At 43.6% G+C, this 24,782-nt stretch overlaps 1 protein-coding gene and 1 long non-coding RNA gene across 2 annotated transcripts in view; one reads left to right on the top strand and one right to left on the bottom strand.

The window, feature by feature from the left end:
- The window catches only part of LOC146198514 (oxytocin receptor-like), a 75,744-nt gene extending 65,987 nt beyond the window's left edge, over window positions 1-9,757 (top strand). Inside the window, exon 2 of the mRNA XM_084591922.1 lies at window positions 9,465-9,757. Coding sequence (XP_084448048.1) covers window positions 9,465-9,757 — 293 coding nt within the window. The remainder of the gene's footprint in view (window positions 1-9,464) is intronic.
- Window positions 9,758-12,133: 2,376 nt separating this feature from the next.
- The window catches only part of LOC146198513 (uncharacterized), a 63,730-nt gene continuing 51,081 nt past the window's right edge, over window positions 12,134-24,782 (bottom strand). Inside the window, exon 3 of the long non-coding RNA XR_014704719.1 lies at window positions 12,134-12,277. This is a non-coding gene — a long non-coding RNA (uncharacterized LOC146198513). The remainder of the gene's footprint in view (window positions 12,278-24,782) is intronic.

The raw sequence follows: 24,782 nt of genomic DNA, 5'->3' as shown, positions 1-24,782 counted from the left end.
ACAAAGGCGGCAATTTAACGTAGACTCAAAAATGCCCTTTCTACCTAAACATGTATAAAGGATCAAGTATTGGTTCTAATCTGTGAGAGAGAAACTTTATGCATTCCTTAGAGTACACGTACCGGTACTAAAGGTACATACAACGGCACATTGTTAGAAGGGAAGAGAGAGAGAGAGAGTATAAATTAGTTCTTTGTACAGCAGTTTCCTCTACACTAATGACATGAACTATGCGGAGAAAGAGCAAGTAGGAAACGAACAGCCGAATAGACTTCCTGCATTACCCTCCATAAAGACGGAAGGCCAGAAAAATGAGAAGGCACAGTTAGTTTCGGTAAAGAATGCACGTGCTATTGGACGGGAAATGTCGCGGAAAACCATGAAACGTAAAAGTATCACCAGAACTTACAATCCGGTGAAATTCGTCATGATTAACAAATTCAAAGTACGAGTTTTAAGCAAAACCGCGTAAATTCTGCGAAAACGCCCAGTACAAAGCTTCCTCCAATTTTTCGCTGACAAAAAAGTGCTGAAGAGGTGGCCCGTGGTCTTTACAGCAATATGCGCTTATAGGCACCAAAGGGACTCTAAGGCACTTGGGCGAACTACAGCTCTATACCACGCCAGCATATTCAGCAGACATCAAAACTTACGTATGAAACCATAGACCGCAGCTGTACAAAGGTTATGCTGAACCGAACACATAAAACGCAACACAACCCGTTAAACAGTTAACCTCATCGACGCTTGGCTTATGAGCCCGCAAAAACGGAGAATGGTCTGCGTAGGCTTGTACCCTTAGTTTGAAGTCCATAATAAGAAAATAACTGTCGGTTCTACTGGTTATAATACGTATCCTAAGTGTCTCCAAGTACAAAGCAAACAAGAGCAGGTAAAATAATCAGCCTTGTTTCATACAGTGCTGGTTGTGGGAGACAGCCACTTACAATCACGCTCGTGGAGCAGTTTTTATAACAAAGACTTACCCGAGTAGAAAGAACTGAACCAAGATTGACGTGATAAGCAGCCAGTCTTTCACGCTGTGCTTTGCATGCCGCCGTGTTCGTCAACTTCTATCTGGGCAAAATGGACCCGGAAACTAAACTTGAAGTTGAAACCGGAGTTCATGTGTGCCACATTCATATTTGAACTGTCTCGCTAGCAAAAAGCTGCCTTCTCTGGTGATGAAATCTGGGAGCAACAGATGTTGCCCGAGGCGGTTAATTAACGGAAGAGCCATCTGACACGGTAGGCATGGTGGCAAAGAAGAGAAAACTTTCTCTTTCGTTTTGTAGGTGAGGTAGGCAAAAGGCACGGATATAACGAACACACGGCTATAAGGAAACACAAGGCTAGAACAACGCGCACTACTTAAGCGCAGTCGGAAGATTGTATGCTTCCGCATTTCCTGTGCACATGTGTAACTGATAGCCTCACGTGTAACCTTCGATTTACCCAAGGCAGCACAACCACCGAGACTAACGAAGATGCATTACGTTAGACAAAGTTTATGCACTATCTCAATAACGCCGCATTTCGTATCCAAAAGTAAATCGGGTATTAGTCTTTTTTAAATGTTATTTTTCGCGCAGTAACAAAACATGAAAACGGAAGACTGAACAGCGGTCGCTGTAGCTCAGTTGGTAAAGTGCCATCGCAAAACTCGAAGGCAGTGGGCTCGGACGTACCCCACAGCGGCATAAAGTTGTTTTTTTTTTTTTCTAATTTCTAATTAATTATTCAGCGTGTCCCAGTTAAAGGTAACCAATGTTCTAAAAAACAAACTATGCCCTAGCCAAGTGAAACCCACTGAGAGCTGTGAGCCTCATCTCATTTCCAAGTCCCCGGTATGGTTTTTGTTTTTTGTTTACCAAAGTTCATCTTCAGGCTAGAAAGAGGGAGGCGAAGACAGAACGCGCACTATGGGTCACTTTGGAATATTTTTTCCGAAGAGCGGGATAAAAGGCACCGCTTGTCGCCGAGCGGCGGCCAGTTACCATTGTGCCCTGCAGTTCCTCCACTACAAGCTGAAAGCCGTGCTTGCTATCATATGAGCGTTCCTCTTGTCGGCCGAGGAAACGTTGAAAGGCCTCATGGCGCTGCTACGTGGTGACTTTGAAGAAAACAGACAAGTTCAATGAACGCTGTTGACGTCCTAGGAAATGGTAAACACGTCCGGGGCGGCCGCCCTCTGGCGCTCTCGAGCCTGCACCTCTCGCTGTGGGCTTACCATTTTCCTGCAGAGTTTGTTCAAGCATCCAGGGAAAATAAATTGAGAGAGATGAAAGGACCGGAAGCATAAGGATGCCGACGTTGAAAATGCCGATATTTTCAACGAGAAAGCTCTCAGACAACCGAATATCCCTGCATGGAAAACAAGAGTGTGAGCCAGCGAAAAATGAAAGAACGGACACTACGAGCACGTAATCACAACTGAGGGCTCAGTAACAAAACGCAGAAAGTGGATAGAAAACAAAAATAAAACAGAAGAAATCAATAAGGTGAGTCTAGATATGCTAAAATGAACTGAATAATAACGAGAGGACAGCTAGTTTCGAATGGATTGTGGAAAGCAATATTTCGAGCAGAAGAAAGGCGAAGCAAGGAACGAGCGCCACAGGCGCCGACTTCCAACTACGTGTTTAATATAAAGAAAAAATTCCAGACTATATGTTCAGCGATGTAATTCCAACTTCCTTATCACTCCGTGTTACTCCTTGGGCGAGCTTGCACCGGACGTAGCGACTCCTCGAATATAAATTGACGTGTTCAGGAAGGTCTGAGGAAACGTATAGAGACCCAGCAGAATTTCGGGTAGCTCGCCGCAGGCGTTGAGAGCAAAAGCACACAGCTGAAGAAAATCCTTCTGAATATTGGGTATGGACCGGTTTCCAGTGCTAGCTGGCTTTACTTTCGTGGATCGAATTTTTCACAAAGCCTGCCACCGTCGTAGCCTGTTTCACTTGCTCTACAAACAGGATACTGGCACGTGGCTCACTGGATGACGCCCGCGACGGAAACAACGTGATTGCCAACACCACGCGGCACCATAGTGTTCCGTGTGGCGGCAGCAATTCATGTATCACCCTGGGCACGTAATGCTCTCGGGACGAGAACGTAGGGTTGTTGGATATGTAGATGTATCCGACACCAATCCGCTTCAATCACGTCTGCTCAAACTCCGAGCGCCTGTCTCCACACTGCTCTCTGCTCCAACTTGAGGAATCCGCTGTGGAGGACTTAGACTCAACAATCAAAGTCGATATTGATAAAATCACCTCCTGTGAAGCGCGCCTTAGGATGCAAACTTGCATGTCTCGTGTAAGTTAGACGTCTTCGAAGGCAAGGCAAGATCGTATGGCTCTCATGAAAGCATGCTTTGGTTTGTCGGGTCGAACGTCTGAAAGCGACTCAGGCTACGAGAGACGCCGTAGTGGAGGACTATGAAAGCATGCGACCCGGTATATGGAATGAACACGCTTCAAAGAAATAACTGAATATCGGCCTTTAACCGGCCATTTTGGAAAGCGAACTTTCGCGGGCCTTAGCTCGTGTTTTGATCTTGGGCGAGCGGTGAAATTCCCATCGATGGGACACAGCAAAATTCACTGGGCTTAGAGTCATTCTTCGAAGATTACACTGCTCGTTTGCAGTCGCCCCCGATGCATATTACCAGGGCGCTACACAGAGGCAAGCAAAACACCCGGGCCTTCCACGTCTTGGACGTATCCCGCCCATATCAAAAACGTCCGACAGTTGCCACCGTTTTGTTGTGACACAAGGTCCTCACATATCATGCAGTGCACTGCACGAGAAATAAAGGAAAATCGATCGCGGGGTCGGGACATATTTAGCTACTATGTGTCGCTAGAGACGTGCAGCTTCCAGATAACTACGAAGTTGCCGCAATTATGCGGGTCAGAAAATAGATGTCGCTCGTTCGCAGCCGTGCATCTAACCTGGAATCATGATAATAATCAGCACCATTACTACACCAACTGCAGGGATGATCCACCTCCCATATGTCTCAATTAGCCCTGCCTTAGGCCACATCCATCCTTTTCCTTCCTCTTAGCTTGCTGTGATGGCCTTACTTTAAACTTCACCCTTTTCGTTAGCCCCCGCATTTTCGTCCCACATGTTAGGTTTAGCTTTTATATATTCTTCTCCTGAAGGATACTGACAGCCTGCCACTCATGATATAACAGCGTAACGGCAAAAAAACGCTCCATCGAATTCTGTTTCTTCTAGTAATTTTGCTATTGCAGTCAGGATCTGCGCTTGCTACCGGTTATACCTTCTGCACTCACCCCTTCCAGCGCCTTGCTACCTATCGCAAACTGCTGTTCACTTAGGCGACTCTCGAGCATTATTTCAGGTTATTGGAGTAGCATGCACCATGCAAAAGCTGGGAAACAAAGTGGCGAGGTTTGTTTACTGCCGACTAGAAGAAAAGAAGAAAACGGGAAAAAAAATGAGTCCCAAGACCAATAAGTGTAGCTCAGTGATCGATCGCAGCGTTTGCATAAGTGCTGTCTCAAGATGGTCTTCGGGGCAAACAAAGTGTTCGCCTCATTAATCTCGACCTGGTATGGCACGCAATAAAAATAGACGTAAAAGACAAGAGGATGCCTTACCAAAACAGTTTCGTGTGCCCCACCGTTCAAAGCTACATTTCTCCGAGTGTGTACCGGAAATTAGGCCCCGAAGATGCGATTGATCGCGCCATAACGAGAATCGATGTTCGACGTATTCCTGACGGCGGCAGCAATGCAGTGGGGCCATTTGAATGCGCTCCGGTATTCCGTGCTTCCCGCATATCCGCACATGATCTCCCCATCCTGTTCATATTGGATTTCCCCTAACTGTCCGACTGGTCGTAACACGGAAGACAGGTGGCAAGCAGTAAAAGCGTACAAAATAAATTGCGTTTTCCGTCCTGAAATACAAAGATGAAAACAGCTAAATGTCTTTTATATTCCATGACCTGATTGGCTAAATAATATTCATATAGCTAACTGTCGGGGCGACGCCGAAAGCAAAACGATGGCGGCTGTTGAGTAACCGAGTTTCACGGGTGACGCGTGGGCAGCTGTAACCTGCGTGGAGCTGTGAAACTGGCGTCAGCAGACATTGAAACACGTTTCTATTTACTTCGAATCCCACGTGTGGTCCTCTTTTGCAATTAAAATTGCACTTACTCCAAGCTGTTGCCGCAGGCACTTCATACATATGTGTATCTTGAATACATACATACATACATACATACATACATACATACATACATACATACATACATACATACATACATACATACATACATACATACATACATACATACATACATACATACATACATACATACATACATACATACATACATACATACATACATACATACATACATACATACATACATACATACATACATACATACATACATACATACATACATGCATGCATGCATGCATGCATGCATGCATGCATGCATGCATACATACATACATACATACATACATACATACATACATACATACATACATACATACATACATACATACATACATACATACATACATACATACATACATACATACATACATACATACATACATACATACATACATACATACATACATACGCACGCACATATTGCCAAACCTAAATTTTACTTTTTTACGCTCACTCCGTATGCTTTCATATGCCTACCCCTTGGAAACTGGTATTTGTTTTGCTGCTAGCGCTCTTGTTATCGTCAAAGATGTTCACCTTTGCTCATTGGTTTTATATGGCTATTTTACCTATTACATGCGACTGAAGGACAAACTTGAAAAGAAAGATCGAACCATTCCCCTTCATTACCTCCGAAAAAATATCGTACACTCTACAACAGTTGCTTCTTAATTAAAATTCATGTCCAACAAAGCTGCACTTGAGCAGAGTGTTGGTAGGTATCCATAATGTTGTAGTGCTAGAGAACAAACATGAACGGTGAGAATGTAGAGTAAAAAGAATGAAGAGCTTCTACTATCAGGTGAACAATATTTTAATAGTTTCAGAGAAAGGGTATCAGAAATGCAGGAAAAGAGCGATGCAGACCGTCCTGCATGGCCTGCATTGCACGTCACGCTTTTTGCATGCATTGCGCGCATCTAATAAAATTCGTTCACTGGATCTGAACATTTCCTTCTGTCATTTCTTCGACTGTGTGTTTCTCTTGCAGTGTCCCATAATATGAGTCAAAGTAACGTATTAAATACCGGTAGCACATTTATTTTGCATCTCAAAAGTACAATATTGCTAGAGGCATTCCAATAGATCACTGGGCGTAAATAATAGGCGCATATACGCGTCAGAACCTCCCCTTCCATTTCCTTCCCCATGAAAAGAAAAAGAAACTCCCGCAAGATGGATGCTATAACAGCTTCTGCCCTTTAATATGGCTACTCGTCCCATAGTCGCTCTTTTTTGAACAAAACGTTAGCGCACACTGCACTGGCAGAGTTTGGTCAATCTCTCGAACAAAAACTGCAGCAAAGGAGAGGGAACTAAAGAAATTCGGGTCGTCGACAAGACACCATGCGAGGCGGGTCCCTGCACTGTTTATATTCCACAAGGCTGATTAACAGCCTGCCATCTGCATCTGCCTCCCATTGTCAAAACCTCAACGCAACACTTGACAAAAAAATGGCATCGATCAAATTATGAGAACGAGCTAAATAAAAAAAAAACAAATAATAGAACTTAATTGAGAAGGCAGTTCTCCACAATCCTGTTTGGACACAGTGAGCCAATAAGGTTAGAGTGGTTTCGCAGAGCGTGATTTTTTTTTTTTTTTACCATTTCAGGATGGTTTTTTGAAACATTTGTACTTGCAACTAGTCACTTCATGGTGATTGTATTAACATTATTTTTTTTTTCGATTTCGTCACGCTCTTTTATGTGTTGAACGTGGACAACTGTGAGCATGAAGGCAGCAGAGAAACTGCAGCGTCTTGACACTGCGCAGCAAATAACGGATTATCACGCGCGAGCAGGAACAAATACGCAAGTGAAAGAATTAATAACTAGCTTATAAGAACATAAATTTATTCAATAGAATGTCCTTACTTGTCAGCGGATATCCTTCAGATCTGCAAGTTCTCTAGTTCGACTTCAAGAAGAGAAGGCATGCCAAATAGCAAATATGCTGCGCCTTAGGAAGCAAAGGGCTTCTTAATGGAGTTCAAGTTTCAGGATGATGTTTCCGTGAATGCCCCTCGGATACTGAGAAGGAGAACTCGTGTTCAATTCTGGCAGCGGCAGCCGCATTTTGAGCTTCCTTCACGCTTAGCTCACGTTTTACACGGTCGCTACACCTTAAGTTTTCTCATAAGCTAATTTTGATTACAATACTTAACATTCTAAAATTATCTGTCCAGAGGTCGTACTCAATTAAGCGCTGTTAGTCCTCGCGGCCGTATAGAAAGGCGCTGGGAGAGTTGCAAGCTGAGCGCAACACTGGACGACTTCACGCTTTTCTGGGCGCTTAGAAAGACACTTTTCTGCCTTTCTTTCCTGCCCTATCTCTCTTTTCCGCGCGTCTGCTAAATCGGGCAGAAAACTTTAATTACCTGGGATGACAAGGGTGCAGTGCCCCTGCCGCCGTACTCTGAATCGTTCTCGCTTAACCGGGAACCCACGCTGAATACATGTTTCATTTTCAGTACTAGTTTTATTTGAAGCATTTCTTCTTTTTTTTTTTTTCTTGCCGTGTCTTGTGCGATGCAAGGCTGCGCCACAAGGCGTTCTGTACCAACTCAGGCTCCTTTAGGGCAGCTGCATTTTCTTGTCACGGAAGAAAGTTCTCGTGAGAGAGTGAAAATGCAGAAAGGGCTAAAAGAAAATAAATACGGTGCATTTTGAGGACATCAAAGATTTCAGAAGAAGATACTTGCTACTCCTTGAGAATAAAGAACAAAAGTGAAAAGAGCAGCGGTGCAAAGCTGTGGAGTTGGGTACATGATTGCGAGAGTCGCGTGGAAAGCCCCGAGGCTACTCAAAACAGCTTTCCAAGACTGTGAGAGGAATTACACTAGCCTCGGTGCATTACAAAAGGAAAACGTGCTAAAAAGGAGAGCGAGGTCGCGCTTCCCTTCTATCTTCGGAGATCAGGGCTCATTACCGCGTCGAAGTTCCCAGAATGCTGTTCCTGGTACAACAACAAAAAATAGATAGGGAACAATTAAGCTTTTCTTTTAAGGGTATAACGTGTCAGCTTTATAGGATTCTTTATGCGGCTCCCCTTTGCGGATTTTTCACTTTGCTACTCGTGTATTCGCTAATCCATTAATCAGTGCATCTATTATCTCTCGCGTACTCATTAGCGCACAGTCGTAAATGGCTATATTATGTGCAGGATCTTATGCAGGGCATATTATTATGATTTTATCACCCCCCTCCCCCCATGTAATACCCTGCTTGGAGGGTCTTTAGAGGTAACTTGGATAAATAAATAAATAAATAAATAAATAAATAAATAAATAAATAAATAAATAAATAAATAAATAAATAAATAAATAAATAAATAAATAAATAAATAAATAAATAAATAAATAAATAAATAAATAAATAAATAAATAAATAAATAAATAAATAAATAAATAAATAAATAAATAAATAAAACCCCACTTTTAAGGCCTACACGTATCGGCGCGCTTAAGCAATAGCGCATCTGTCTCGGGACCTAAGGATCCCGGATTGGACTCCCATCTCGCCGTACGTTATGGAGCCTAGTAACGTCTAATCATGTCATGTGCCAACCAACTACCAGAGACATGTTCGTGATGCTTCGCTCAATACGTGTCTTTTAACGCCACCGGATTAGCAGATGCGAATAACAAATAGGAAGCCCTACATTATCCTGTTCAACAACAGAATACGATAGACTGCAATTGGCACCTTGCGCCGCGCTGGAGCGCAGTGACCTGCATGGCTCTAGCATAGGGTGTTGTTTACCGCTCTGCAAGCGTGACACGATATGTAATATTTAGAATCGAACGCTACTCATAACGCTGTTCGCTTCAGCTGCCCTTGCTTGAGACCATACAAAGGCAACCTTCAATAACAGGAACAGAAAAGTTCTGGCATCTAATGGATGTGGGCATAAGCAGGGGTGAAGCTGCTGGACTGTTACGAATGAAGGAGCAGTGCTGTGACAGTCTCACTCCCAATATAAGTCTTAACCGTGGAAGGGATGAATGAGAGAGAAACAGAAGGAAGAAAGAAAGAAGAACTGCAGTCAAGCACTCCGGAATAGTCTGGACAACTTGAGATCTTTAACGTGCACCGCTGGCGTTTGTATAGGTATTCGCCAACGAAATGTGGCCACCGCGAGCCGAATTCGACCCCAAATTAGCTTCTGAGTTACAGCGGTGGAAGGAACAGAGGTAAAATCGATGTTCTTGGTTTTTTCTTTGGCGCAGATGCCACGGTGACGATCCTCATGCTGCTCAACAGCCTCAACAGCTGCGTCAATCCATGGATCTACCTGTTCTTTAACCGGAACCTGGTGCAAGCCCTGCGGCAGCAGGTGTGCTGCTGCCGCCAGGACAAGGCTGCTGACGGTGGACAACCACGCAGTGCGGCCACCGTCCTCCCCGAGATGACCACACAGGCCACTGAGTTCAACACCAGTCGCCAGAGTTCACCCGTCTACCCGGCTGCCCCACGCAAGGGGCTCGACAACATCGACATGGGCATCCGGGGACATTCCTAGTGGCGCGCCGACCCCGATGCCGTCCGCCTCGGCCGTAATGCGCGCGTACGCTACACGTCTTGCGTAGCGCAGCAAAAGGACTTGGCCGAGACCAGCTGCATCGAGGTTCAAATCACAAGTTCCGGCGTTCGCGCTACTGTGCCAAAGGACAGCACTGTCGCAGAGCCAGTCATGCAAGCCACTGGTTTTTTTGTGTCTGTTTGTTAGGGTGCGCACAAGAGTGCAAAACTGTGATTAGAAATGAGATTGCTGGGACAAGCAATTCTGTTGTATAAACAATTGGCATTAACACCCACTGCGGCAAGAGTAACAGCAAACCACCCGAAGGCTTTTCAATGTGCATGCACAAATGGCGCCGAACCCTTGCGACCCACTAACACGGTGGTTTTCCATCTTGCACATAGAAACCTGAAAAGAAACCTGAAACCAAAGGAAACCTGAACCAGAAGACGCAGAACCAACACCAGTGAGGTTTATGTCGTTGTTTAAACGGGGAGTTAATGGTTACAATGGCTGCGCTCGGAGCACTTTTATCGTCAGCGCGGTCCACTAATCGCAAGTAATCAGATGTAACATAACTGCACTGATGTAAAGCTGTCCTCTAGTGTCGTGCACAGAACTGTTTACGTATAATCGCTAGACCTGCCGTCTGCTGTCTTGCCGCCCTCGAGCGGCACTCGAAACGCTATTGTCGCCAGTGTCAACTGGGCAGCCAACAACCACGTACTGCGAAAAGTGCTCCTTTAACAATGATAGTGTTACTGTCTAGAATATAAAAGTGTTCAAGGAAGCAAGCCTTTCACTGATGGAGAAATTTGCGCACACTTCGGGAAAATAGGTGAGTGGAGAGCCAAATGGAGATGGTATAGTGTACTGAAGGAAACGTAGAAAGACTGAGCTGTAGCAAGGTCGAACTGGAGGTGTGTACAACCTACAGGCTCTCGCATTGGACTAAAGCGTTGCTATAGGCAATAAGCGTATGCGGACTTCGTTCGAGATTAAAATAAAATGGACTCTTTAGGGCGGGAATGAAGAATCTGCTCCCTTAAATCAGACCCACGTCTGCTCATCCAGCTTCTCAGCACCCCTTCACAGTTTCCCTTTCAGTTTATTTCCCACTAGTACAGGGGATGTACAAGGTGTGGCAAGGGTGACGGGATAAAAGCTGCATCAATAGTAGCTTGACTGGTCCCGTCTCTCACGCACAGACACTTTTTTGTATGTTCTGCTCTCTCCATGGCTCAAGGGTGTCGCTGAATTGTTATACAGCCATCAGCCATTCTTTGCTCAAACTCTTCGACACTTTGCCGACACACACATCTAAGAGAGAAATCCAGAGCTGGTGCAGCATCGACCTGTGTTTGTGAATACTTTCGCCAGAGGCCATGTTTAGAGCGTCTGTCATTGCACATTAGGCCGTATTTACGACATGTGCCCGAGTGAATGGTTTGGTAATGTCTGTGGAGCTGCCGCTGATATACATGGAGTGAATGCGATGATGCGGCGCTCTTTTCTCTCTCAACTTTTTGAACTGTGTGACTGAGTGTGTTACAGGTCTACAATTAGTAATATGAAAAGAGCCCACTGGCGAAATAAACTAGATTACACGCATGACGTCCGAGCGCTTACTCACAGTTGCAGCGTCGTCTACTCTCCGTCTTGCTGACGTAACACAGCTGGCCGCCTGATGAGCAGCGGTGGTTACGTAATGTAATCTCGTTCGTAGCGCAGTCCTGTCTATTTCGCCAGAGGACTCGTTCATGAGGCGCTGAACGACAGCATGGTCGACGATTCCATGACGTTGAAAAAACTTGTTGGTTCTGCCAGCCATATTCTCCCGAAAGCTCCTGCTTCGTACGGTCTGCGCATGACCGTGGAGTAGTTGAATGCAGTGATGCTTTGGAGACACCGTTGCTCCCGCTCCTTTCTCGATGTCATGAGAGTGTTTTCCACGCCTCTGAGTGCATGCCGCAAAGTTTTACTTTCTCATGTAACGCTTGTTTGTTAGCTATTTTCTAGATTTTCATAGATCGAATGCCAAGCGGATCAACAGCAGCTTACACCGCTAACCAATTCTGCGCTGATTAGTTTTACACGAACAAAGGAACTGGACAAACGCTGAGGTTAAGCGCTTAACCTCAGCGTTTGTCCAGTTCCTTTGTCCGTGTACAACTAAGCAGCGCAGCATTTGTGAGAAGACTACTAAAACCGACGGTCAGGTCACCATTTCGAGTTTTGCGCTTAACCTCAGCGTTTGTCCAGTTCCTTTGTTCGTGTAATACTAATCGGCGCAGCATTTGTGAGAAGATGTTCCAACTAGCTCAATCTCAAGCACTGCTAACCAAATGGGGCATATATGGCATATGACTTACTTTTTTGTGCGTGCTAGCATATAGACGGAGTCCTTAGATAATTCGTGACTGATTGCTGTCACGTGATGTCCGCTTGTGCTGTAATACGGCCAGCTGTACTTGCTGTTCTTGTTTGATTGTGTCAAAGTGGTAGTCCTGTCTTGATGTGCTGCAAAAAAGCAAAACAAAAAAAAAAACGATTAATTACTTCTCCTGTCATGCCGTGTTCTTTCTGCCAATTGAAATTAATACTGTTCCACAAAACAATCTGTTCGCATTTAACCTTTCGCAGAATAAATTTACTGTGCTTTCTTCATGGATAATTTGCCCATAAACGCCTATAACTGCGCGCCAGCGCCGCAACCTAAAACGTTCAAGCGATGCTCTTTATTTCACGAGCTTATAGTGATAGCGCTCGGCAGAATAGGATTTCATGCTAAAGCAAACCGTAGCAGTAAATCTCGGCGAAGAGGTATGTTATGCTTAAAATAACATTATCTGACGCAAAACAAATTACCACAGCAAATGGCAAGCATTTCTATCAACAGCGCTACGCTCATGAAACGAAAGGTGTGGCGCTCTCTTCATAATCAGTACCTGTTTTTATCTGACAGTATGGTATGGCTGCATGCGTTATTAATAAAATTTTGGGTGAATTTCTAAGGGACAACAAGTTCCCCAGGCTCAGCACGGGTTGCTCTTAGCTAGCGCCATCACTTGTTTCATCATCTGAACTGTGGTACAGATTGGTCACTGAATGACAGCTGCGCCCGAAAAAAAAAAAAAACAAATTCCGAGATCACTGCAGAATCTCCCCTGGAGAAATGCGTAAGCCTAAGCGTTCGAGTGATAGATACCGGGCCTTTCGTTTTCTGTGAATCACTTAATTGTCGCTCATTAATTATCTAATCAACCCACACCAACCGTTTTGTCACTTGCACATCTTTCCCTTAATGCTCTATCCGATGGTGCCATTCTTTTTTCGATATACCAACTATAGTGCTTCTTCCGCTAGTTACATATACTGGGCCTATCTTTTCCTATAACCCGCTTAATTGGCTGCAAGTTTCGAAGGAGGCGTAGCGAAGAGGCGTATGTGTGCTGTGCGATGTCAGTGCACGTTAAAGATCCCCAGGTGGTCGAAATTACTTCGGTAGCCGCCACTACGGCACCGTTTTCCCTTCACGGGAGCTGTATGACAGATATTGCGCCTTTCCTTTTCTGCGAACCACTTAATATTGTTATTGGCTCTAATTAATTGTCTAACTAAACCACATCAACCATACTGTTACGTGCAAACCTTCCCTTGACTCTCTATCCTATGGCGCTATTCTTTCTTCGACAGATCAACTATATATCCTCTTTTACAGTTGTTGTTGTTGTAGTGGCTGTAGGAGAAACTGCACGGGCCTGCTGCTGGCTCTATAGCTAAATCACCTCGGCTGCCTCGTGCGGACAGAAGAGAAAACTGATTTAAAAACTGATTTATTTATAGGAAGGGAAAGGCGCGGTAACTGTCTCACTTGATTTCTGTGGACACCGCAACCGCGCCGTAAGGGAAGGGATGAAGATGGGAGTGAAAGTGGATAGAGAGAAAGAGGAGCCGTAGTGGAGGGCTACGGAGTAATTTCGACCACCTGGGGATCTTTAACGTGCGCTGACATCGCACAGCACACGACGCCTCTTCGTTTCGCCTCCATCGAAACGCAGCCGCCGAGGTCGGGTTCGAACCCGGGTACTCCGGCACAGTAGTCGGGCGTCTTACCACTGCACCACCCCGGCGGGGCGGACAGGAGAGAAAATAGACAAGAAAGAAAAAAGAAGAGGGAGAGAAAGACGCGCGCCGCAACAACAGCCGCCGTCCACCACCACTGAAGCGGTGGCGGGTGCGATGACGGCCTACAACAGATAAGAATTCAGTGACAGGCTAGCCCCCGCCGCAAGCGGCGGTGACCTACCTGTCCCGGCCCCCTCTTTTACAGAGCCGAAAAAGTCACTGTTGTTGTTGTTGTTGTTGTTGTTGTTGTTGTTGTTGTTGTTGTTGTTGTTGTTGTTGTTGTTGTTGTTGTTGTTGTTGTTGTTGTTGTTGTTGTTGTTGTTGTTGTTGTTGTTGTTGTTGTTGTTGTTGTTGGTTCACAGGAAGGCAAAGGCGCAGTATCTGTCACACTTGCTCTGTGGACACCTGAAACGCGCCGTAAGGGAAGGGAGGAAGGTGGGAGTGAAAGTGGACAGAGAGAAAGGGGAGCTGTAGTGGAGGCTACGGAGTAATTTCGACCACCTGAGGATCTTTAACGTGCGCTGACATCGCACAGCACACTGACGCCACTTCGTTTCGTCTCCATCGAAACGCAGCCGCCGCGGTCGGGTTCGAACTTGGGAACTCCGGCACAGTAGTCGGTCGTCTTACCACTGCACCACCCCCGCGGGGCAAACGCGAAATACGCCTACATAGCCATACATATATTATGGTGAGGCTGCCAAAAAACAAAAAGAAATAATATGTCTCTGCGCTTGCCACCAAGTATAACAGGCTATAAATAGCCATACAGTGATTACGCATTAAAAATTGTTGAAATGTGCGCGTTGCTAGCGCCAGCAATAATGGATGCATTGCTGCTTTGCTAAGCTTACGCCTAGCCAAAACTATCCGTTAGCAGTGACAAATGATGCTGCAATGCATGCCGCGCGGAATCGAAAAAAAAAAAAAAAAAAACAATATGCATTACAAATGCAGAAGGAAGAATATAAGCCTAACAAAAGGTAGCGATTGTAATATAGAAGTTTCTGATTCAGCTGGTGGAGATAGAACGGTAAACTTTGGACAGCAGCAAGTTGTCATATTGGCATTCCTTACTCATGCAGTACAAAGTTACTTTCCGAGCAGTTCCGTCCCCTGCATTATAGTGCTCTAGAATATTCTAGAGCACTGTACCTGCATGCGCAAAAACTATTGGAGGAAAACAAGTCACATGCCCGTGAGTGCGCGATCGGTAAGAGTAGTGCAACATCAGTTCTGAGCTCGAGTATCATAGAACAGTAATTGCAGCGCTTTTGTGACGTCACCTTATGACGCTACAATAAGGAAGAAAAAAAGAAAAACACCACAGGACGATAATGCGAACAAGGACAGAATGTAGCAGAATTTTGATATCAAATCCAGCGCAAGCCTTAATGCAGATCTAGCGTGATTATTGACTTGAAAAAATTATGCACTTCATTAAAGCGCATAATAAGGGCCTCCTATGTTTACTTGCTGGATTATTTAAATTATAGGCCAAAGTACCGGCTGATATAAAGCTGACACAAATGCGAAATCAATTGCTGTTTGGAGAGAATGATGACTACTAAAATAAAAGCAGGAGAAGTCGTTCCTATGCCGTCGTGGATCTTAATTACTGCTTGACTGGTAAAACTTCCGCACTTCATTACAGTTCAAAGATATCTTGTCAGGACACAATGAATGTCTCGAACTTTTACTAGCTGGACTATTTAAAAAAAATAAGCCTAAGTACCTGCCCTAGAGCGTCAAGAAAGTATATTTCTCTTATCACTGTCTTCCTGCACTCACATACTTCTGTCAGAAAAAGCCAGCTAGCCCTCAAGTTTAGCGTTACAACGAAGAGGTTTAACTATTGGTTATAAAGTGGAAATTACTCAGCGTAAGAATGGTCGTGAATGAAAATAAATATGCTCATTTTTATTATTGTGTTAGTTATTTACGAAACTTTACAAGCTAAGAGCACGGACGCACGTCACAGGGACGTCCAATCTACGCGTGCCTTCCGCCCATGCACACTGAAACAGAGGGACAAAGAATCTTGTTTTCATGAAGTTTGGGCATTCTGCTTCATTTGGAGACAGCCTAAAGTCAGTCTATTAAAGGAGGTGGGTTGTTTCTTTTGTACGGAGGAAATACTTGTCCGAAGTCATTAGAGCGCGTTCTTCAAATAGCGCGACCTCATTCATTCAATGTGCGATTCATTGAGCCGCATATCCTTATTCATTGTCTCTGGTCGGAAAACTTTGTTTCACGGAGCTAGGCTAAGATATGTTCAGATTCGTTCCCAAGGCGCATTCAATAGGGCGATTCTTTTGTCCGGCGTGTTGGCGCTCGCTGATGCTGAAAATACCACGCTGCAGAGCGCAAGGAATGAACTCTCTGAAAAACAGAAGAGAGGTAGAGAAGTGAGAGGAACATCACTTTTCCAATTTTTGAATCTTCTGAAGACTTAGTTTGGGGTCTACCTTAATACATGCAGATGGTTTTGCATAAGAGCTAGAGAGCACTGATTGCTTCGACTATATTTTCGTTTAAAGGAATTGGAATAATTGCAAATAGTAATAGAGCTCAGAGTACTTCCGTGATTTCTTTTAAGCAGAAATGTTCTCATTTCTTGTTCTATTTAATACCATAACCTCTTTTCAGAATATTTCTGGTCTGAGTGCGAGCTCGAACGCTCGGGCGCGCGCCCTTATGGGTGAAGCAGGAACGTGCTCATTGCGAAAAGCGTGTTCTCTTTGTCTAGGTATGTGTGCGTCTATGTCATTTCCATGTGCACCAGAAATACGGGCTGCCCTGAAATGTATACGTTACGGGGAAAGGACGGTACACCCACCTCCACCACTCATAAATTCTGTCCCCCCGCTCCCCTCCCCCCACCACACACACACACGCCTCCCATCATTTGTCTACACAGTGTCGCCCCCCCCCCCCCCCCTCACCTCTCCCATCACCCATATGCACATTCCTGAAGCCACCATACTCCAGACCCATACAGCGAGCTAAAGAAAAAGAGGAATGTAATATAATTTTTTAATAATGCTTGACCACATTGGTAGAACAACACTATTATCACACGTCAAAGATTTTTGCAGCTATCGTGTTTGAAGTCATTTAAGGCGAAATATAAAGACGGAATGACAAGAAGCTGATTTCGTTAATACTGAGGAGTGCGCACTGCTGAGATGCGTGCAGTTTTTATTCGTAACGAGTCAAAATCTGAGAAATTTGGCGACAGTTTTCATGGACAGAAAGGAAGCAACTTGTTCATATGCCCCCCACTTGCAACCATCTTGCACTATATGGGCATTCTGAAACAATCCAGGCTAATAGGCCCAAGTGACTTCTTCAGGAGAGTCAATAATCGAACAACGCTCTCCTACACGAATTTCTCCTTTGCGTACTATAATAGTAGAGCCATCTATTTTTATTTATGTGTTACATGTTTCAAGCGTGACAATATATTGCCGCGAAGTTACGTTAGGTAGGAATGGATTAAATAGACAAAAAATGCTTACATTGCGACGCGCCCGGAAGAAATGTTTATTCCGACAAATAGAATGCAAATTGAATATGCAGAGAAAAAGGCAAAATATACAAGAAAGCATTTAAATCGGCACCAGGCTACCAGGCAAAGATTTATACATTTTGAGTGACGGATAACAAAATTTGGGATGGAAGCCTGTGGGTGGAATGTGGAAATAAAAGCTGATAGCGTGATAGCGTGTGCTTAGTAGGGCAGCAATCTTATGTCGCAATTTCTTCTCGTCGATTATTCCGGCGCAAAGCTAAACAGGAATGTTATTCGAGAACCTAACCGAAGAATTGATGATAGAACACCAGATTTCATTCACTTATTCTATTCGGCGACGTAAAGAAAGAGGCGAGGTTCATGAAATAAAATCTAGAAACGTTCAAGATATCGCGACGTCAACTGTGCCAAATATCACACAGCCTATTTCCAAATTGATTGAACCTTATAATTATTTATCGCTTCATTGAGGTTCCAATTTACAGACCCACAGTAAGAAATAAGACGAATTAGATATTTATACGTGAGTAGCTTTGTAATCTTAAGAGAACAGTTTATCGTACGCCGTTGGTAACCTAATTTCTATGGCGATTCACTACATCTCTAATCGATGTGATTAGACCATGACATGATTTGCGTAAAACTCGCACCGAGATACGTGCGCTCTGAATCTGTGTCCACAGACCATCTGTTGCAGTACTAACAAGGAAAGGAGGTTATGAGGAAATGCTTCTTTGCCAAGCGTTAAGTTAATTGCAAAACGTAGCAAATGATTGACGTCGATAATGATCATTAGAAGAATTTGTCACTCCATATCGTACACAATCATCAGCATGAACACGAATCTTAGGAGAGATGTGAAGAGTTAAATTGCTAGCGTATAGCAAAAAAGAAGCGGTCCAAAGAAGGAAGCTTGGAGCACTCCTGATGACACATCGACGGTAGAAGGGTTGGTAGAGCTTTAAGAGACAAACTTGGACGGAAATGAGAAAAAGGGGGAAAAAACTGCTGAAAAAAAAAAAAAAAAGCCATCTTATTTCTGCTTAACTCCGGTGCCGGTTGCCCTGGCGCTTTCCTTCTTCTGGCGAATACCAAAACCACTATCTTCCGCTTGCCCACTATCTTCTGCTACCACACGTCTTTATTCCGTGATTATCTGGAGAAATTGCTCACCATCGGCTCTCAACGATTGCATCATTACACGCTGAGAATTTCGGCTGCTGCCTTTCCATTTATGAATTTGGCGGCAAGAACGTCTGCTGATCTTCGTTTTTCTTCGATGCAGGTGTGTAAAATTTCTTTTTGCGCTGAAAAGAATGATGGTGTCTGCCTGCCGGTGTGCTGAATTATACCACACGTAACTGTTTCTCCATAGGCTTCCTGTTGCAGTGCTCCGGCGACAGAGTATTAGAAATGGAATCGCTCCCTGAATACCCAGATGAACAAATGGTCTTCATCTTTAAACTTCTTATTATAGATGTACATGTGCAGCCTTGGTCAAAATTCCTGAAGCCAACAGGCTGTCGTCTCAGCCGCACAATGAAGCAGTCATGACGCCAAAAGACTAAAGGGCCGATAAATGCTATGACAAAGTTCTTGCTGTGATAAGAAATCATTTCTTAGAATTTAAAATGCTGTTTTATAATTCATGAAGGCGTGACGGCTTCATTTTGAGCTTTGGACAAAAATCTTTTGGCCTTAGGACTTTTGGTCAGGACTGTATATGTCCATTCCTTGCCATGTTCAGAAATAGGACTTGAACAAGCCGCATATGCTAAAGCTATCAAATCGAAAAAGTGGCGCAACTAAGATAAAAAACGTCGAGAAAACTCTGGATTAACTAACAGAAAATAAAAAAAATTAATGACAAATTCAGCCATGAATTTGCAGGAGTACAAGAGTTTATTGAAAAGTCGAATTCTGAAATTAACCCAATGAAAAAACAGCTAGTTGAGGTGGAGGACAGGTGACGCCGCAATAGTTTGATTAATCATGGTTGACCCATTCCTATGAAACTTGGAAGCAAAGAGGTAACGCACTGACAAGTGTACTAACGACAGCTCTCGACTCGCTGCCGATACAGCGACCCATTTCAGCCCGTTCGTCGTGTAGATACCTTTCGGGCTAATAAATATTGACCTCATATAGCCAAATGTTACGACTACAAGATAGAAAGACTTATTCTAACACGTCATGATGAGTTAGAAAAACATAAGGTTTCAATAAATGAAGGTTTTAACCCTCTACTCAAGTTTCGCGAAGGAAGCTCACCGACTGAGTTTGAACTCAGTTACGCGGTTACTAGGCCACTCAGAATCGTCCAAATTTCATCTCCGCTACAATAAGCTATTTTTAAACAAAAATGTTTCATATATGACCTATCCATCGAAAGTTTCCATGGGATTGAGTAGTCAAAAGAACAGGCATCAGTAGTGCCTCCTCATGAATCGCCAACTACTGTTCCTGGAGGGTCATTTATCACCAATCGGTGCATCAATCCTACACGCAAACACCAAAAGTTTATGAATATACAATTATCTCATTCATTGGTAATCTACACCTGCTCTGCGCTGATTGAAACTTGGCAAATCCATTACAAAGAAAGTTTTCAAGACGCACAACGCCTCGCATTGTATCGCAATGACCAACAGATACGGAGGAGGTGTCCAAGCTATCTCGAAAAGCACTCATTCATCATGCACGAACGCTAACAGCGTCTTAGAAACGTCTGTGGATCAGTTACTCTCGCCCGTCAAAGAATTATATGTGATGTATGCTACATCTCTCCTTCTTCCGCACCCTCTTTCATTAGCGACCTTCATGAGGAAATTAAGAAAATAAAGACTTGGTTTCCATTCACCTCATTGTTCCTCAGGGCGACTAACTTTCCTAACATAGCTTCGGATACTCAGCCTTCTTCCCTCTCTGCAGTTCATCGAAGCTAATTATTTTGGAGACCTAAGCTCAATTATCGCACTGAACCAGTTAGTGAACGAATTCAACAAATCCACCAGACTCTATGTCAACGCTGCGAACATTCTGGAATTCATCTCAATGAACCCAGCAGACCTTGCGGCCGCCGTCACCTATTTATATAGCATGGATAATCTCCTCACCATGGTAGTGTAGTGACTAATGCGCTCGACTGCTGCGCCTAAAAATGCGGGACCGAATCCCGGAGGTGGCGGTCGCTCTTCGACGGAGATAAAAAGCTAGGCGCCCGTGTGCTGTGCGATTTCAGAGCGCGATGAAGAACCCCGGGTGGTTGACATTTCTGGAGCCCTCCACTATGGCGCCTGTAATAGTCCGAGTTACTTTGTAGTGTTAAATCTCATGAACCAAACCAAACCATAAATGATCGATCATTCCTTGCACAATTTCAAAACATAACACTGTCTTCTCTAAATCCTCGAAAATTAAAAAAAAAAGATTCAGGGAGTCATCAGTATTCCCTTAAAACTTCTCTCTTAACTTTGAGGGTCGGTCTAATTCGCAAAATAACTACGATATGTTGCCAGCCAAAATTCACGAGATCGCCCGGAAATATATTTCAAGTCGCTCTATCACTTCTGTCGAACAAGAACCTATCCTATACAACAAGAACAACGACTTCTTATAGCGAGAAAAACAACAATAAAAGCGCTGGTATCGGAGCGCTAGGCTTTCACTTAGTGATACTCATTGGGATGCCCAATAGGCCTTTTTAATGCTTTCTTAACTGCATCTAAATAAGCTAAAGAGAATTTTGTTTAAGACACTGATATCCTTTGATTTCAAAAATTCAGACGCTTCATTATTTTTTCTACTGAGAAATACATACCTCGCCTAAACTATTTCCATAAACTTTACCATCTAATCACGTTACGTGATGCCCACTTCTGCTACATTTGTGTAAAATCGTATTAATCACCGTCATAAAGTTTTAATTGACACATGCAGCACCATGTCTACATATCAGTCCTTCTTGCGTAGTTTTAGTTGTTGTTGTCGTTGTTGTTGTGACCACTTCATGCGTCACGTACATGATGTGGCCTTCGACAGCACCTACAGATGTGAACGACAACCAACATTTTTGAAACCACCCTAGCTAATATTGGGTATAAGGTGGAAGAATACCACTTCGTAACATTCGCTGCATTTGTTTGCGTATCCTTATTATTTGCAACTGGTCTCCTATTCAATTCCTTTGGCCTGAGTTCAATAAGCACAAAATATTCGTTTCCCGAAAGCCCATGATGTGCTTATAAATAACACATTCTAGCATATGGACCCTTTGCAAAACACTGGAAGTCAGCATCTCTGCACAATGAAAACCCCTGCATCGTGGCGGCCAAAGCTTTTTTGGGAGTAGAAACTGGGGGCAGTGCGGGAGACGTCCATTGAGAGAATAATGGCTACGTCCATTTCCTGCACGCCTCTCCTTTGTCAATAGTGAGATTATCCTTTATGCGAAGCCAGTGCCTCGCAAGTGCAATTCATCCCCCCCCCCCCCCCCCCCCGGCTTTCAATAGTTAAGGAATACTGCTAGCCAGGTTAGCGCATCGCAGAAGCTTTGATAGTGAAGCATTGTGCGCTGCACCCGACTTCTGCTTCAGCGAAGGGTCATCTGCTAACTTTCGTGAAGAAGGAATAGGGGCAGATGATAATGACATGATGAATTTGACCGCCAGATATCGTGATGACAATTGATGATTCTGCCCGGGTCTGCGCATTTCTTGTGGGATCTCAGTTCAATAGAAGGTTGACAACGCCTTCGCTATTAATCTCAATGTCACCGATTACATTTCAACCAACAAGATTGGTAGGAAGTGGAATGAACGTTTTATCGGACACAAGCAGGGACTATGACGGCAGAGTCACTGATGACGTCCTTATCTATTTTGAGCAATGGTATGCACTATCTCGAGGTAAAATCGAAGACCAAATATTTCCAGGATGAGTTGATTAGAAGTCGTCAAGACAAATACTAGAAAGAAATCTTTCAGATTTCACAGAGCGTAACTTCAACGTTTTTTCTATCAAAGACTATGGGACAGTTGCTTTTTCCGGAAAGCCCAAGCCTAAGTACGAACGTTTATATACGAAGTAGTCACGAGTCATCGAAAGAAGACAGATAAGTATTTTTTTTTATTCTTGATAGCCAAAACGTGATGGATACATGATACGGCATGATGCTCACAAAAATTCACAAAGGCAACAGACGCAATGGCTATGGGATAGTTCACCAAACATATCGAGTCGATCCACTAGGCTGTCGTAATAAAGTTGTCAGCCACACTGGTGAAGATAGGAATAGTAGTAAACATATATGGTGATTTGGGAAATCAGACAAGAGAGTTATAATGAATGCCTTCGTGATCATAAGGTTCGTTAACTATGCCACAAGAAAAGTCCTGAAGAGATGACTTTAACCAGTTTGCGCCAGAGACGATCTGAATGGGACCAAATGCAAGGATGTATTTACAAGTTTTTTAGATACTGATGTGTTGCGACCAGTTGCAGACAGTGACGGCCAGTGTATGCCAGGATCACTGCAGTCTCCTATGTAAACCTTGATGATGCAATTTTAATTTCGCTGGCAAAATCTGCGCAGGATGAAGAAAATGAAAGGTAGAGCAAGGTAAAAGATTTATTTATTTATTTGGGGCATTATTTCAGACACAGTTGGTCTTGGATGACTGGTCAAAAGGGAGATATTTTCTGCCTGAAGAGGGCCCTGTCACTCATACAAAGGACGGCAAGCACAAGTGATGGATTAAATGGTTATACAAGTGCTAATGAAAACATACAGCACAATTACACAAGTTTTTTCACTCGTATACATTTGTATACGTAACAACAGTAATTAACAGTAATATAACAGTAATTACAATACACTGATTATTTGTATAGAACTCACACCATATGGATTCTGTTTCCAGGAGAGAAGGCAAGGTCGTGAGTCGTAGATTGGCAGGATAAGCTATGTGACGCCACCTCCAGTACCACTGTTTCCGTCAAAACCAGGTGTAGTGAATTCAACAGTACTGCTTATTGGGCGAGTTGGTTTACGCACATCTTGCAGAATTTTATCGGGACGAAGAACGATGGACAAAACGAATGGATGACAAGAGTGCTGCGCTGCTGTCCATTTAGAGCTCGTGTCGTCCAATCCTTCTGTCCGTCGTTTTTTGTCGCGATCAAATTCTGCAAGATGTAGTGAACTCAGATCGTACAGGCTATACAATAAAGCAGCCAAGTTTCAGTGATGCTCGTAGCCTGGCAAGAGAGATTATAAGAAAAACGTACAGTAAATCAAGACACTTCAACGATCTATAGGCGTTCATTTTGAAGGTGACAAGGTTATCGAAACAGCCATTTCGATTTCAAGTAGGGGATGAAGAATTTTGAGCCCTTCAGATTTAAGTCGTTGTTTTTTTTTTTGCTCACAGTCTTAGCCTTGTAGTTAAGACCGAAGGGTTCAATATAACTGGATGAGTGTAAAAAACATATGGTCTACCGAGCATGTAGCAACGTTCAAGTTGAGAACAGCTGATCTTCAAATGCTCAAAAAGCATAGAATTAGCTTTACTCATAAGCGTGCCAGTGTTTACATTCCGGTTCTCCAAAAAGACCATGTCATATATTATTATTTGTTCCAAAATGAACTTCAGTGTCATTATCTTTAGGACTACAGCTCTGTTACCATAGTATTTAGAGAGATGATTTTAGCAAGTAAAGCCGTAATTAAACACGAGTTTCTGGACTAGGCGACAATTAAACTACATTTATACATGATCTAATGCATGACAGCTGCTAGAAGCTGTCAGTTGTAACGGCTAGGTGCCCGCGATGTCTCCAGTTAACTGATTTTATCTTTCCAACGTTTCAGAATGCAGAAAGACCAATCTCTTTACAGTATGCTGCCGTAGTTCCCTCGGGAGCGAACCCTAACTACTCCCAGACTGGACCAATGAGCCAGGGTTGCGCTCCGCATCTTCGCTCAGGAAGAGATAGTTGTGGAATATAACGCACGCGATCACAAGGATAGAAGTATATGTATGTGGGCAAGGAGGCAGTCGCAGAAGTGACAATCACATCGTATAAATTCAAGATCACAAATTTTTTCTAAAGCTTTCGAGAAGATTGGAAGTATAGGTATTGGGTCTGTAATTTCCTATATCATTGCGGTCTCCCATGTTATTAGTCTGACTACTTGCATCTAATCAGAAAAATGTGCCTGTAGTAAAGCATAAACTAAATAGATCTCCAAGAACAGTGGCAGTAACTCCTACAACATGCTTCAAAGGCCCGACTTGTATACCGTCAGTATCACATATATGGTTGTTATTAAGGGTTTGAATTACTGATAAAACTACTTTT

The sequence above is a fragment of the Amblyomma maculatum genome, chromosome 2 (genome assembly GCF_055883805.1).
Source record: "Amblyomma maculatum isolate TAMU_Amacu chromosome 2, ASM5588380v1, whole genome shotgun sequence".
NCBI classification, from domain to species: domain Eukaryota; kingdom Metazoa; phylum Arthropoda; class Arachnida; order Ixodida; family Ixodidae; genus Amblyomma; species Amblyomma maculatum.
Note: the sequence above shows the minus strand (reverse complement) of the source record. Positions and strands in the feature narration are given on the sequence as shown.